The sequence below is a fragment of the Lepeophtheirus salmonis genome, chromosome 6 (assembly GCF_016086655.4).
Source record: "Lepeophtheirus salmonis chromosome 6, UVic_Lsal_1.4, whole genome shotgun sequence".
Taxonomy (NCBI): domain Eukaryota; kingdom Metazoa; phylum Arthropoda; class Copepoda; order Siphonostomatoida; family Caligidae; genus Lepeophtheirus; species Lepeophtheirus salmonis.
Window position 1 is genome coordinate 42,456,266 of NC_052136.2, and position 15,933 is coordinate 42,472,198.

Consider the following 15,933-nt stretch of genomic DNA (forward strand, 5'->3'; position numbering starts at 1 on the left):
CTCTAAAATATAATTGGAATCTCAGCTTTAATGATTTAATCATTTACTCCGTGAATTCCAAAAGGGAATTCATTTTTAAATTGCTCACATGTAATTTTTCATTTAAGCTAAGGATTCCAAACCTTCTTATTCCAATTACTCAATTTTTGAATTTCAATAAATCCATTCCTTTTTCCTCATAAATTTAATGACCTTTTTTGTCATAATATCCATTAATGATGTGATTTTAAAAATAAAAATAAATGACCCTATTATGACCTTTTTATAAAAAAAAAAGTATAAGTATTTTTTTTTAATAAATAGCGTTGAATCAAAGATCTCAATCCCTTCCAAAAAAAACTCTAAATTATCCCTCGTTCAGCACCACATGTTTAAAGTAAGTCAATATAATATGACTACGAAAAAATTATGTTGTATGAATTATTTTCTTTCTAAAAATATACACATAAAAAATCATATCTCGAATTTCAAGGCCTTACCTTACTAATAAAAAAAATCATTTTTTCTATTTTCCCCCTCTTACTAGTATTCTGAACGTTGATTAGTTGAATTTGAATTCACTCTAATTAGACTATAAATAATCTTCTACAACTACGATGTTACGTTACTGACATAGACATGACACTGTCAATACTGTATTTTGTTGCCAGCTGTCGATTTACCTGTTTTTTTCCTAGAGCAGTGTTCTGAATAATTGTAATTATTAGTTTACCTGTCTTATTAAGCTGATGAACAATTCCGACAAATATTAAAAACCCAAAATGTGTCGGTCTGTATGAATATATAAAAAAAAAGTCAAGTGGTGCACTGTATAAAGTGCTCTTTACTGTATATTATTAACATATTTTCATCTAAGAAATAACAATGTAGCCGCATTAATGAGGCGTGTGTATTTATAATCAAACGTGTATACAGGTGCCAATGTGTGCAAGGGGTTCCGGAGGTAGTTGGAGGCTATCATTGAGAATGATAGATGCCACATTCATAATTAACGTGCATTGTTACAGTAAAAGAGATTATAAAATAAAAAAATTCTATGTACAGCATCTTCCTGATCATTTATGAGTATTTTAATTACTACTTAGAGGCAGGTTTTAGTACTTTTTCTACACCCGGTAAAGATTAATTATGTATGAAACAGCTTCTCAAGATACATTAAAATAGATCGTTTGATTATCTCCATTTTTGTGCTATTAGAGAACCATTTTACTAAATATTGAAATAAATGCAATATTTATTTCACAGAAAGAAATATTATTCCAGATGCTTCGTCAAAAAAAAAAATTAATTTTTTAGATATGTGACATAAATTAAGTGAAAACTACATCAATCGATCCCTGAGAACTAATCTACCATAACATATTGTGTTTCCCTTGTATATATTTGTGTCTTGTTATTTTTTGCCAATATTCATTTTGTCAAATAGTGACTAATCGTGAAGATTTTGCATTTTCTTAGAAAATATTTAAATAAAAACGTAATTCTCTTGATTCTACGTGTAAGAATATATTTGCCCTTCCTCTTAGTAATGAAAGTTTATTTCCCAAGATACCTTTTTCCCGGAATTTCTCGGAGTTTAAGACCTACCATAACTTCGCACGCTATCCCTCATTTATTTATTTCATAATATAAGCTTCATTTGATTATAGATAGTCAATAATAAATTATGTCAACGAGTTCGCAAAATATTTTGAATGATGGAACTTTACTACAACAACAACCTTATCCGTTCCTAGTTCTTCTTTTTTTTTCTTTTTTATATCCCATCATGGAATTCTAATGACCCTGTTTATATATAATGGTAAAAATCGTGGGTATAATGGGTATGTTAAAAAAACAGAAAATCAACATAGTAACGCTGACAATTTGAAGAATGTTTTGAAAAGGAGATCAGCTTTGATCTTTGAGGAAGGGGGGAAGAAAATCAACAATGATTGGTAAGAATTACTTGATTTCAATTCGACTTTGCATCCAACAAGGACTTATAACTTCCTAAAAAAATCCTTAAAGGTTACTCTCTGTCTTTCATGAGCACACATGAATGTTAAATAAAATTTTGAATATAATGAAATCTATTTACGAAAGGAAGTTCACCACTCAGGAATTAAATGTTTGTAGCACCCCCCAAAAAAAAAAAAATATATATATCTAGTAATACTAATAAATAAAGAAATTTTTGGTTTTTACTTGAATTTTTATAGAGTTTTTTGTTAAAAGCTGGGAATTTTTGAAATTTTTTCCCAAAAAATATTGATTTCCTGCAAATGAGTATTGATTTTCGAAATTTATTTCGATAAAATGTAATAATTGATTGATTTTCAGAGAATTTATTTAAGTAAAATGTAATAATTGAAATTTTTTTGAATTTTTTTTTTTTGTCAACAGTTGTGGATTTTTATATATATTTATTCTTTATTAAATTCACCCTTCCCACTCCAAATACAATCCTGCAGAAGCCCCTGAATAATAACAACACTAAGGAAAATAAAATTCATTCTTCAGATTACCCATTCAAAAAAAAAAAAAAAGGTCAGCTAAAAATTACACACGATTTACATGGCTATTAATATCAAAAGACCGCTGTTACCGAATCCATGGAGATATTTAGTGCATTTATAAAATAGCGGCAGTTTTTTTCTTTTAATGAAACTCTCTTTTTCCTTAAAAGAACACAAATTTATTACTTACTAACGGGATTAGAAAAAAAATTCCGGTAAATGAGACGCTCATTGAACAAAGTTATTATTATTTTCAAGGGCATTTCTAACTAATGAGTTTTTGGGGAATTCAAAATAGATTTTTCTTAATAAGAGTCTAAAAATAAATTCCTGGATTCGTATTTTAACAACATTTAATATGATATTTGCATTCACTAGATTAGTTTTTTTTTTTTTCATTGATTCTATTCAATGTATGAACAAAATATATATACATATATTAAGCTTAGGAACGTCAATCAGAAAAATAACACAATATCATGATCAATAGGGATTAACAGCAAAATACTTTAGGAGGGGATTTTATGCATGCCTCAGGAATCAAAATTTTCTTTTGATATGCAAATAAACATAAAATAAGTAATTTTTTTTTTTTAAATGTATCTAATTTTTAAAGGTTTTTTCCTCTTCTTTCCTTTTTAATGGATTATAAAGAAATATGTGGCCCATCAACGCAAAAGCAAGATATAATTATTTATCTCAAAATTGAGTCTAGATTACATTTGTTTTCCTAATTTATCATCCATTTCTGCCAGTAAATTGGTTCTATGACACTTTGCCTAAAAAAATAATAAATCTATGTTATGATGATAATTCTTATATCAGTTAAAATAGTTTTATAGGATAAAATGTCTAATTATTTGCCACAAATTGCAATGATTATGTACTAATTAATTAATAATTGATTCATTTAATTATGAGGATGTCTTAAAAGTTGCCGAAGCGTTATTAGACCATAAATATTTTTTCATAAAGTATTCATATTTATTGTGGTGCATTATCGAGTGGTCCATTAAAATTTGAACACTTTGAATTTTAAGCTTTAAGAAAATATAATTTATTAATAACAATAGAATTCCAACAAAATTATTACATAATATAGATGCGTGTCTGAGCTCCCGTAATCATTAATGAAGCCACCCTTAGCGGCAATAATAGCTTCCAGGCCAATTTTTTATAGCTCTCTGGTCTCTGTTGTGACCCAGAGATCTCCTGCAAGGAGGCTCATGGACTTGAGGAGATTGCCCCGCCTATTTTCTTTAACTCCTCTGAATCCAGTCTGGCCTTTTTTGACTGAGCCCTTCTTTCTCTTCCCCCATTCGGACTTGCTGAATAGATAGAAACGCCCAACTACTTGGAGTACAAGAATGAAAATTCGTGAATCACGTTCGAGTGTCATTTTCTCGACTTGTACCTAAGCTAAAGAGCTCAGGTTTGTAACTATTATTTATAATTTAATTTCAATCACTCAACCTTCATTAATTTTAATCAATAAGTTTTCAGATTTTAATGGACCACCAATTAATATGAATGGGAATCATAGCTACATATTACTGCAGCATGAATCATCATCAAATATATTAATTACTTTTTTTTGGCATTGTGTTCGTACACGCTACAGATTATTCTGATAAACTCTACAGAAGCGTTGCAAATCGAGTTCAAATTAAATTAATTTATCGTAACGATGTAATAGTTTGAGAAATGATGGATTTTATATAAAGAATAAAGTTTTTTCACTATAGTTAAGCCTCTGTTAGTGAACAACCTTTTCCAGCGTGGTTAATTAACTAGGCTTAAACGTTAACTCTAATATTTGGTGAAATTCATGACATGATACACAGTTGTCATAGACTCAAAATATCATCGCTAATAAATCTTAACAACATTAAATTTCGACAGCAACAATATATAATTTGGCATTATTATAGTAAAATCATTATAATTTTATTCTTATCAAAACTTTTCTAGGATATATTAATTAAATTTAACTAGTGTTGGAGGGTCACAAAAAACTAGAAATACTGCAGTTCTATTAGTACATTTCTAATAAAATTTGTTATCCTAGGAACGGTACTTATCGGTCTTTTATGGAAACTACATTAGCTAAAATTACGAAGTTAATACTAATTACGTCATCTGTTTGTGTGTACTTATCATCCTAAAAATAGCTTCCAATATTTTATGCCAATCTCTGCTAGAATGAACCTTTCAGAAAAATTTAAGATCTATATTCAATTTGGTTTTACTTGTGCGTCTTCATTTGTATCAGAAAAAATATTGCAATTCGCTGCTTACTCTTACGACAATAGATTATGGATGGGGGTGGTTACATATGAAAACTACGAAAACATAGAAATAAATATCAAGCTTTTCCGTCCTTTTTTTTTTATCTCCTTCTTATCATTGGCCTCTAAACATGATGTTTTTGGGTTCCCAATGCCCATGTTATATGTATGATCAGGAGCAAAGCCAGGTGTCATCATATAAGGGGGGGAGGAAGATGTCCTTTCAAACATTTGGGGTGATTGAAACCCCTAAAAGCAGGGACACCCCCAAGAGGTGGGCTGGAGATGCTGTAACCCTCCAAAATCAAGGAATTTTTGCTTTTTACTAGAAAGCTCAATATTGTATTTTTTTTATTAAAAAACTAAATTATGAAATCATTTTTCAAAAGTTTTTTGTTTTTGTGAATAGATGTAGATTTTGGTACTTTTTCTTCCTTAAACTTTAATATTAGGAAAAAAAATTACTTTTTGTATAAAGCTATGAATTTTTCAATTTTTTCTCCAAAAAATGTAATAATCAAAAAAATTTTGAAAATTTTTATTTTTGAATTTAAAAAAAATCAAAAACTAAGACCCCCTAAACAAAAAAAAAAGATAATATCTATGTGTTAGGGTCCCATTAAAATCCTTTTTTGTGACAAAGTAAAAAAATGGCCCTTCAAATGCGTTCCTTTTGATAAAAAAATATGATTAACACAGTTTGTACAATTTTTGTGAATATTTAGTGGTAGCCGAACGGGCCTAAAGTTTTGAAAATTTACAAATTTTTGGAAAAAAACGTGATTTTGTTTTATTATCATCTGTAAATTAGACATTACAGCTTTTTAGTACAATTAACCAATTTAGTAAAGCTAAACTTCTATCAAAAGTTATTATAAATATTTATGATAAATCATTTTTACGTGTCTATAAGAACGATAAAACTATTTAAGTAAAATGTAGCCTTTTTGCCTTTCTGTTTATTTCTCTGCGTATCGCAAGCAATGAGCGGCTACTTATATCTACAAAAATTTGCAAATACGTTTTTTTACTTATATTAACAAAAAAAGTTTTATTTTGATGACCTTGTTTGTGGGAAAACACCTATATAGCCAATTTATATGAAATAAATCAAAAACTTGTGTCAAATACAGGGTGCATGTACAAAATCTGTCGCTTCAAAAAAAAAAAAATACAAACTTATTTTACAATATTTATTGATAAAATAAAAACAAATATCTTAATTAGGATATACAGCAGCTATGTATTCAATGTAGCCGCCATCTGCGGCCAACCCCCGCTCAATGCGGCTACGAAACCGAGAATAAGCATTTTGGATCTGCGCTGCTTCTATCTAACTTAATTTCTCCTTGATGCAGGTGATGAGGGACTACTTGGTGTTATGGGAGGAGCGGTTGGTCATGTTCTCCACGTAGGACCAGACAAAGTAGTCCAACGGGTTCAAATCCGGTGATGAGGGAGGCCAAGAGTTGAAGGGTACGAACGCAAAAGCATTGCTTTTTAGCCATTCTTGCGTCCGCTTAGCTTTGTGGGCCGGAGCCGAGTCCTGCGGCCACATCCACGGTCTGTCGCTGACAACAGACGTGGCACGATCCCAAAGAGTATGACAGTGGCCGGAAACTTGGTCTTCATGACCCTGGGGACGTCTCTGTTGTATGGTCCGGGGAGTTGTGGATTTGATCCTGAACGTCCATCGGATCAGATGACTCCTCCAACTGCTTCCTGAGACTTCTGACCGTTCTAACTGGCATTGACAGAAGGCCAGAGATGTCAGCATTGCTTAATTTCATGTGATCACTAAGCATAATCGGAATAGCAGCGCACCTACGATCTCTCTCATTGAACATAATGACATTTCTTGGGCACTTAAAATGATGCTATCGCTACAAGTAGTGAACAATAACTGAAGCCTATGACCCGAGAAAAAGTTTAACACCAAAAACAGACGGATCAGACATCTGGTGATGGAGTAATGTCGTCTATAAAATGCAGCAGATTTTGTCCACGCACCCTGTAGAAAAATATTGTAATGAAAATTTATTATGAGCTAATTTTACAAAAAAATGACATCCGTTCAGTCATTTGAGGCTGAGAACAAGGACGGGGTTAATAATAGAAATTTATAGTTTTAAATTAATATTGCAATGTAGCACATTGCCTTATTTTTAAAAATTTAATAACAAATCAAAAGTATTCATATGTAATTCTTAAGGTTTTTTTTTCGAGTAATAGGATATTAATATTTACATAATGATTTCATATTTGAAAATTTTTTATAACATATTATTTAAATAAAAGCTAATGTGCATTTTTTAAGGTTTTCTTATTGAGTATTCAACTACTTGAAGAAGAAATTGCAGCTATGATTCGTCACTCATTAGCAAGCCACTATATTCTTATAAGCAGGCAACTCTCCTTTCGGCAAGAGCATTAATAACATTTAGAGACTCAATTATTTATGATGCCTGCTTGAAATCATCCCTATCATTCCATGATGCAGGATCAACTTCTAAAAATCCATAAGGAATCTCCATAATTTTGATAAAATTCATTGTTTTATCTGTGAGAAAGTCTTCTAAATTTTTGTGTCCATCTTTTTCACAGAACGGTTGTTGCTCTCTAATATTTACTTTTAAAGAGCTCAGGATCTGCCTTTTGGATGACAAACTTACTCGACTTATAAAAGACTTTTGATAGGCAACGGGCATGGTGCGTTGTACCAGGTACCATTAATTTAACTCCTCGCTTAGGAGCATCACCAAGAAATATTATAACTAGTTCTAAGAATTCCTTATTATCGCCCCTTGGAAATTGATTTTTAAGATGTTCGTTAGCAAAGTCAATGGTGCCTTGTCGTATGTCTTCAACAAGCCTAACCAACTTTCTATCTGCAATTCCGTATTTATACTTCATTTTATTGATCGATTCCTAATTTTCTTTAAATTTCTTTAAAGAAGATGTGCCACTCAAACACTCTTGGAAAACAGTCCCAATAATTAATTCCATGATATGGTGCCTACATGCAAATGGAAAGAGTTTTTTCCCAAGTAATTTTTCAAGCAAGACACATGCCCTAGTATTCCTACCAGTATTTGAACTTGTTGTGTCAAAACACATTCCCTTGATATTATTAACAATGCCCCATTCTTTCATCGTATTGAAAACAGCTGTTGCTTTTGCCTCCCCCGTCCCTGATGGAAGCTTGGGAAAAGATAACAACTTTGAAATTCCTGTTCCTCAAACCAATACAGGTAACCGATCAATTTTTTTTTCCAATAAGATTTGGAATCATTTTTACATCCCAATGGATAAGGAGGGTACCCCTAGGCTGGAATGTTGCCTTAATATCGTTTGCTCTTTTACATCAGTGTTTAGCTCTTGTTTTTCGAACTGTTTATTTATTCAGAACAAGCTCATCAAAATTATGACCTTGACTTTTACCAGTTTGTGATATAATAAAAACCAATTTTCGATCCGATCAAGGGCAGCTGAAAGTTCAAAGGTATAATTATAGTTTTCTCTCTCTCTTAGTTTTTGATAAATACATTTGCGTTTCATCCTCTCTTCCATATTTCATAGTTTCACTAATATCCGAATCAGACAGAATTTGCTCAATAGTAGATGATGACGACTGTTTGATTTGATTACTTCTTGCTTGCTCTAGCTTCTTTCTTTCAAATACTCTTTTTTCCTTAGCCGCAAAGACTCTATCAAATCCAGCCATGGCCCCTCTTCATCCTTTTTCTCGCTGGGCTAAGAGGAAGTATTTATCTGCTTGTAATACGGATATCCTAGTCAGTGCATCTGCATGTGCAATGTCAAAAAGACTATCATGGGAGGAAAGAAATGCTAACTCTTTTTGAATTTGAGTCTTTGGTTTTTTTTGGATTTATTCATTTAATGAGTCTCCATTTTTCAAAAAAGCCGTTCAAGCTTATAAAGACAGCCTGGATGGGGCTTTATTCAAAAGATTAGTTACTTCAGTTTTTGTATCACGAAATTATTTTCGGATTGTCTTCTTTTGATCAAGATGGTGATGTAGAAATAGCCCTAAAGCCATAATTATTGAAGACAATTTGTTTCCTGTTATCTTTGCCACAGATTCACCTATCAGATACAATTTATTTTGAGATCTTGTTGACGTTAACATAGTTACAGTTTAAATAGTATAGACACACTGCTTAAAAAACAAAACTTATAATAATATATCTCGCAAATCCTCTTGTTTCCTACAAAAATTGTTTAACAAGATTGAAAAAAAATAGTGCGTTGCAGTATTTTTGTCTTTTGTTTAGATTAGCAATTTACTACGTAGTATGTCAATAAAAGGAATTGTTCTTTAATTAATTATGCATTCTAAGGGCGATGCTATTTTAAATTCTCGAATGGTTATGGTTTTAGATTCTAAAATGTTGTTTTTGTGTCTTAATCTAACATTTGCACATCCTTGCCCACGATCTCAAATGCCCATCGAGATAATTTTTTTATAAAATTAGCGCCTAATAAATTTTCATTGCAATATTTTTCTATTAGACACAATTTTTTGATTTATTCCATAAAAATTGGGATATATAGGTGTTTTTCCACAAAAAAGATCATCAAAGTTAAGGTCATCAAAATAAACACTTTGATTTGTTTATCTAAGTAAAAAAACGCATTTGCAAATTTTTGTAGAATATAAGTAGCCACTCATTGGCTGCGATACGCAGAGAAACAAACAGATAGGCAAAAAAAAAAATCATTTACATACTTATATCGTTCTTTAAGAAACGTACGAATGATTTATCATAAATATTTAGAAAAAATTTTTGATAGAGTTTTAACTTAAATAAATTTGTTAATTTTACCAACACGCTGTATTGTGCATGGCGTCCCAGTACTGGCTGATAGTGGATTTGAGGGTTCGGTGTTTGGATGAGGGAGCCTGCAGGTTTTCCCCTAGACATTTACCGAAAAGGTGTAGTCAAGGGGGTTCACATTAGGGGTTTAGGGGAGCTAAAAGTGTAAAAAAAAAAAGGAGTCTTGCAATGGAGGAGGTTTGTTTCGTTCATTGCTAGTGTCAAAAGTGGCATCAACACCCTCACAAGGGTCTTTCCAGTCTGGTTTGAAACCCCAAGATCTCTTGCGTGGACCCTCATAGACTTAAGGGGATTGGCCTAGGTTGTTTTCTTTAACTCCTCCGTCTGCATTTTGACCTCTTTGACGCAGGCCTTCTTCGTCTCCAACGTTACATACTTGCTAAAAACGTTGACGGTGGTCTGGATACGCCTACCTGCTTGAAGTGTGCAAATAGAAACTCGTCCATCATGTTCAAGTGTCCTTTTGTAGATTTGTACGTTAAGTAAGAAGCTCAAGTTTTTTTGGTGATTTAACTAATTACTTATGCTTTAATATATCGAGCAATAAATATTTATTTCAATCACTCAACCTTTATCAATTATTGAATTCGTTAGTCTTCAGATTTCAAAGGACCACCCCGGGTAAACACAAACATTGAATTGACAAAATTTCCGGAGAAAAGTAACCTCACTTTCAGGTACCCCCCTTAGAACTATGATAACAAACCCAAACTGATTTTTGGCACAATGATACCTCTTGATATGTAAAACAAGATCTCAAAGTTTCGTTCACATAAAGTTGGGATTTTTTTAAAATTCTTGATCAAGTTCTTGCTAGTGAATTTCAGACTTTTTATTTTTTGAATTGAAATACAGGTAATAATACTTTTAAATATTCTACGTTTGACTTATTTATTAAAATAGTCAAGTACCGAATTTCAAGAGGTAAGGCTCTTTTAAATTCAAAAATGTACAAGCAATAGAGGATCCGGTCATAAGACATTAAAGCATCGCTGAAAATTTTGTTCCAAAAAGAGACCTGGACGAATATCTATATCTCATGAAGTACTTAGAAAAAATTTCTGTAATTTGGCATACTTGATTTCCCTATAAATTTGAGCTTGTGCCCCAACATCCGAATCTGGGAGGGTCGGGTTTCAAGCTCTTGTCAATTTTGCCTTTTGTAAATGATACCTAAATTTAATTTTGCATATTTTTGTATTTCTAGATCCCAATCCTGAGACCTTTAAAAGTTTTAACTGCGTGAAAGAAGATGGAACAAAATGCGATAAATGGGAAGAGTGCGATCAAACCTCCTGTGTTCTAGGTAAGCAACCGGTTATTCATTATAGTGTTGTGTAGTAAACCGATAGTCTTATGATACTTCGGCAACAATGCATTTAAAACAATACTACTCTAAACTGATATAGAAACCAGTACTTGTAGCGTCATTACGTCATACAAAAATTGGTCAATCGATGATGTAATCCCTCTTTCCTAAACAAAATTGTTCATTATAAATAAATCAATAAAATGAAAATTGTGTTTTAAGTAATGTGATTACTAGTGTTGGGTTTGGTCTGGAAATTAGAGACTGGTTTGAGACCAATTTGTTTTTGATGGATCAAACTAATTCGGTTCTTTAAAAATTATGGTCCAAATCGGTCAAAAGGTAAAATTTGATCTAGATCTGTCCAAAAGAAAAAATAAGTCAGAACCGGTCCGAAGGGGAAAAATCTGTCTAGATCAGTACAAAGGAACAGTTCTGTCAAAAAAAAAAATGTTTCTCACGTCATATGTGTTTTCAAATTGTGAAAAAAGATCCATGAAGACATATTTGTTTTCAAATCGTCAAAACATTATTATGATGTCGTACCAAATCATAACAGAGAGAGGTCAAACGAATTTTCATGCGGTCGTCCCTCCTGGAATACTAAATTCGGAATTCAAGCATCTTTTGAGATGGATGATCAAGCTAATAGTATTTTTCTTTGATTCCCTCTATCTTCTATTGGTAAGCTAACTCTTGGAGAACTCAAAAGTCCAATTGAGTCGATCTCAATAAATTAATAATGATCAAAGTCATTAGCAATTGTCAAATAAAAAACATATCTAAATTTCAAACTTTTATATATTTTAGTTTTATGGTAATAAATTTTATATTTTATTATTTGTATGGATTTATGGATATGAATTCTGAATGTTATCCAAGGCGTCCGCAATGGGTGGGCTGGAGGGGCTGTAGTTCCCCCTCCCCAAATTTATGATTTTTTCCTTTATACTAGAAAATTAAATACTTCATTTTTTTTTTTTTCAGAAAAATTTAATTTTCTGTGAATAACTATGAATTTGTATGCTTGTTATTAAATTTTTTTCCAAAATATTTTATTTTTTGTGCAGAGTTTTTTGATTTTTGAATTGGTTTAAATTACTTTCTTCATAATGGAAATGGGTTCTTGAATTTTTTTTACAAAAAATTAAATTTTTGGATTTTTTTTTTTAATTTAGGAGAACCCCCTCCCCAAATATCATCCTGCGGACATCTTGGTTATATGTATACAGCAGTGACGTCGCTAGCCCCCCGCTAAAAAAATATATAATAATAATAAAATAAAATAAAGGAGTTTGACACTAGTTCTTCGTATCCATTGTTAAGCTAATCCTGAAAGCTGAGAACAAAATACGGAGGATATTTTGGTGTTAGTGAGATCATTCCGTGAGTTCTAATTCCTGAGCAATTTTTAGAGTGTGATTTTTGTGGATGTTGGAAACCTGAACACAATTTTTAATATGTTTAAAGCTGTTATGATTAGAGTTGTAAATTGTAATCATTTTCGGTATGTATAAAAAAACGAAAACTGTACATAATAACCCTAACAATTTGAAGAATGTTTGAAAGAAGAGAAGTTAACCTTCCAAAATGGTTCATTAAATTAGTTGTGAGCAGCTAATTTGGTGAAGGAAATCAACAAAAGTCCTACTGCGTTACAAACAAGTTCATTGCCCGGAATTACTTCGTTTTAGATATTAAATTTTGCTTTGAGTTACTTAGCTAATAACTATTGATGAAAATCCTTTGCAAAAGGGGCATGTTAACAATAAACCGAAAATCAGTATGGAAACCCTGACAATATGAAGAATGTTGTGGAGAAGAGAAAGAAAAATGCTTAAGACGATTCATCAGATCAGCTACAATCAGCTACGAAAAAGGAAGAAGGAGAGAAGGAAAAACCAAGGTATTATCCAGAACTACTTTTATGTCGATCCCCTATTCTACTCTCAGTCCAACAAGGACTTACAATTTTAACTTCTCTGTGTTACTCTCGGTCTTTCATGAGAATACTCACTTGTGGTTTCACTTTATAATTATATGTTATCTCCTCAAGAACGTAAGGATAATAATAATAGAATCTTTAGAAGAAAAAAAACTCACTATGATTGTTATTTCATTCTTGAGTAGACAAATTCTAAGAAAAAATTGGAATCACTCATTAATGACGGAGAGTAAGGCTGAGGAGTTATACTTAAGTGTAATTCCTTGTTTGAGTCAAAGCAGAATTAAGAATCGTCATCAAAAGAATCCCTTGTTAGATACGGAGAGAGACATTTGTTTAATTCTTTGATCTTATAGATGATTGCAGCTGATCTAATGAAGTGTTAGGACATCTAAGCTGCTTTCCTTTCAAACATTATTCATATTGTCAGAGTTACCATGTAAGTTTTTAAGGTTTTTTTATTTTTATTTACACTTACTGAAAATGCTTACGATTTACAGCCCAAATAATACCTCAAAAATAGATCTGACATTTTTTCCATAGGACAGTTTACGTATATGCTTTTAGTCCTAATTTTTTTGAGATGGACAAAAGTATACATATTTGATTGCTTTGTAAATTGATATCAATGGTTTTAACACAGACATTACATTTTGTTTCGAAGGACGACAAGTGCCAGGTTATTTATAGACAGATCTATTAGTATATAGGTTGTCTACACGATGCGATTTCTGTAAAATTTAAAACTATATAAGTATATTGTACAAGCTACGATTTCTACGTCTCATTATGCCTTATTAAATTAAAACAACTATTATACATAATGATGGAAATCACGTGTAGATATAATGGGCATAGTAAAAAATAGAAAGGAAAAATCAACATGGTAACCCAGACAATTTTGGAGTAACAATAGAGGAAATGGAGAAGAAAATAAACACAAACATTGGCAAGAACCATCCCGATGTCGACCCCTAATTATAATATGATTCCAACAAGGAATTACATTTATAACTATGCAACAACTCCTCATCAAATTGCTCTCTGTCTTTTATGAACACACACGAATGTTAAATCAGGTTTTGAATATAATTGAATCAAATCAATACTTAGGAATTAAACTATAATAACACTTGTACAAAACTTGTTCATAAATGATTATTACATATACGAGGGGGTCTGAAAAGTGTCCGACCTAACAAAGATACAATACATTTTTTCTGAATATATTTATATTTTTTCAACATGTGTCTCCGTGTAACTCTATACACAGAACCCAAGGATGCTCCCATCTCTGTAATCAGTTCAAGTAGTACTCGGCCTTTTTCTCTGCAAAATAATTGTTCACGAGAAACTTTTGTTTTTGTCTCGATTATGCCAAGTTGGATTGACTTTGACCCGTCAAATTTCAACACAACAAGGCTTTATGTTTTTTATTTTGAATCTATTTAAAGGTCACACTTTCAAGGACAAATATTTAATGACAGCTTCATAATCAATTTTGTCCATTTTCAAAAAAACGCACGCGTCAACTCACTCAAACGACTGTTACATAAAAAATGCACGTGCAAAATGGCTGATACTTTGGTGAGTAGCTGCCAATAGATGCTAGATAGCCATCTTCACGTTGAGGTTGGAAACTTTTCAGACTACCCTATTAAACATATGCACTAGTGTATTGTTTTGGTTTTGAAATCATAGACTGGTCCTAGTCAGTAATTTTCACCAATTTGATCCAAACTTCGGTCTCTGAAAATGTCTCAACGTGAAATTTACTATACAAAAAACTTGTATAAATGTAATGTAATCGGATTCAACACTTAGCAACAAAACACTTTTGAATCAAAGGAGTATATAAGCACAAATCTTTTCTTATGATTTAACGAGATGAAATGAGAAAGGATTGACATTAATTAAAGAAGAAAAGAGATTTCCGTTTCATTTCTTTTTGCAAAATTTAATCATGTATTTGGCTTCTTTTGATTTAACTTGAGCAAATTCTTAAAATGTCAAGATAAGAAAATAAATTTAATATATTTTTTTTTTAAACGTCAACTTCATTTATATATCTAATTCCTCCCTTCACACCATGAGCTTTTTAGACCCCTAGAAAGCTCAACTTTCAAAATGAAAAGAGCAAATTTGACAATTAGTTATAGAAGCCTTTTTAAAGCCACTAAACATGTGGATAATCCAAGATGCCAGCGTCAATATTTTTCAAAATATTCTAAAATGTTATGTTTTTAGTTCAATTTTGAGGGCCGAAAGGTGGGAAGAATGAAACCTTAGAATAGCCTTTATTTAGCTGTAGATTTCTTTGTTCTATTTCTATGGTATTTTCTAAGACATATCTCCAAAGTCCAAAGCTCAATTGGGGGAAACGACGACGACTAAATTCGGTTGGTAAATTAATAAGAAAGATTCAACTGACAAAAATAGTTGTAGAGATAATATATAGTATTTTTATTTATCCCTACAAGCGAGTCTTGTACATATAAATTCAGTAATAAAATTGAAGTTTGTGATTTCATCTCTTATGTAGTGTACAATGATGATTCATGATAATACAAACATGAGATGTGATCTCCTCAAAGATAATTTCTAGGTCCACAGTACTAAGTGTTAATTGACCGAATTACACAAACGAGTTGGAATTTCTTCTCCTCCTACTCCAAAAATATATAATTTACTTCGCTCAGTGAAGTTATTTTCTTATTGTTAAAAGGCTGCGATTACTGAACTTCAACTTTTCACTTATACTGTCCAGGGGTAAACTGTAGTATATGTATATGTGAGCTCTGATAGTTATTTTTATTAATTGATTCTGTACTTATTTACTACTAATTCAACGTAAAAGAAAAATGTTGACTTGCTGTGTCCCGAGATGTCAAGATCTATAGACGTAACACGAAAGGATCTGGAGATCATTCAGATTCTACAACCACCGAACTCAAGTATAATTTACATATGTATATTCCCGAAGAATGAAGAACTGAAGGATACGTAGGCTGCTATATTTATTTCTGGCCTAGGC

The 15,933-nt window shown here is 31.7% G+C and overlaps 1 protein-coding gene across 2 annotated transcripts in view; it reads left to right on the top strand.

The window, feature by feature from the left end:
- The window catches only part of LOC121119766 (uncharacterized), a 44,311-nt gene that overhangs the window by 3,091 nt on the left and 25,287 nt on the right, over positions 1-15,933 (top strand). Inside the window, exons 1-2 of one of the 2 annotated variants that reach the window (XM_071889515.1) lie at positions 1,818-1,937; positions 10,853-10,951. In XM_071889515.1, the coding sequence (XP_071745616.1) occupies positions 1,931-1,937; positions 10,853-10,951 (106 nt within the window). In that variant the 5' untranslated portion in view covers positions 1,818-1,930. Of the gene's footprint in view, positions 1-1,817; positions 1,938-10,852; positions 10,952-15,933 lie in introns of those variants that run through there. The other variant, XM_040714555.2, reaches the window with a different exon arrangement.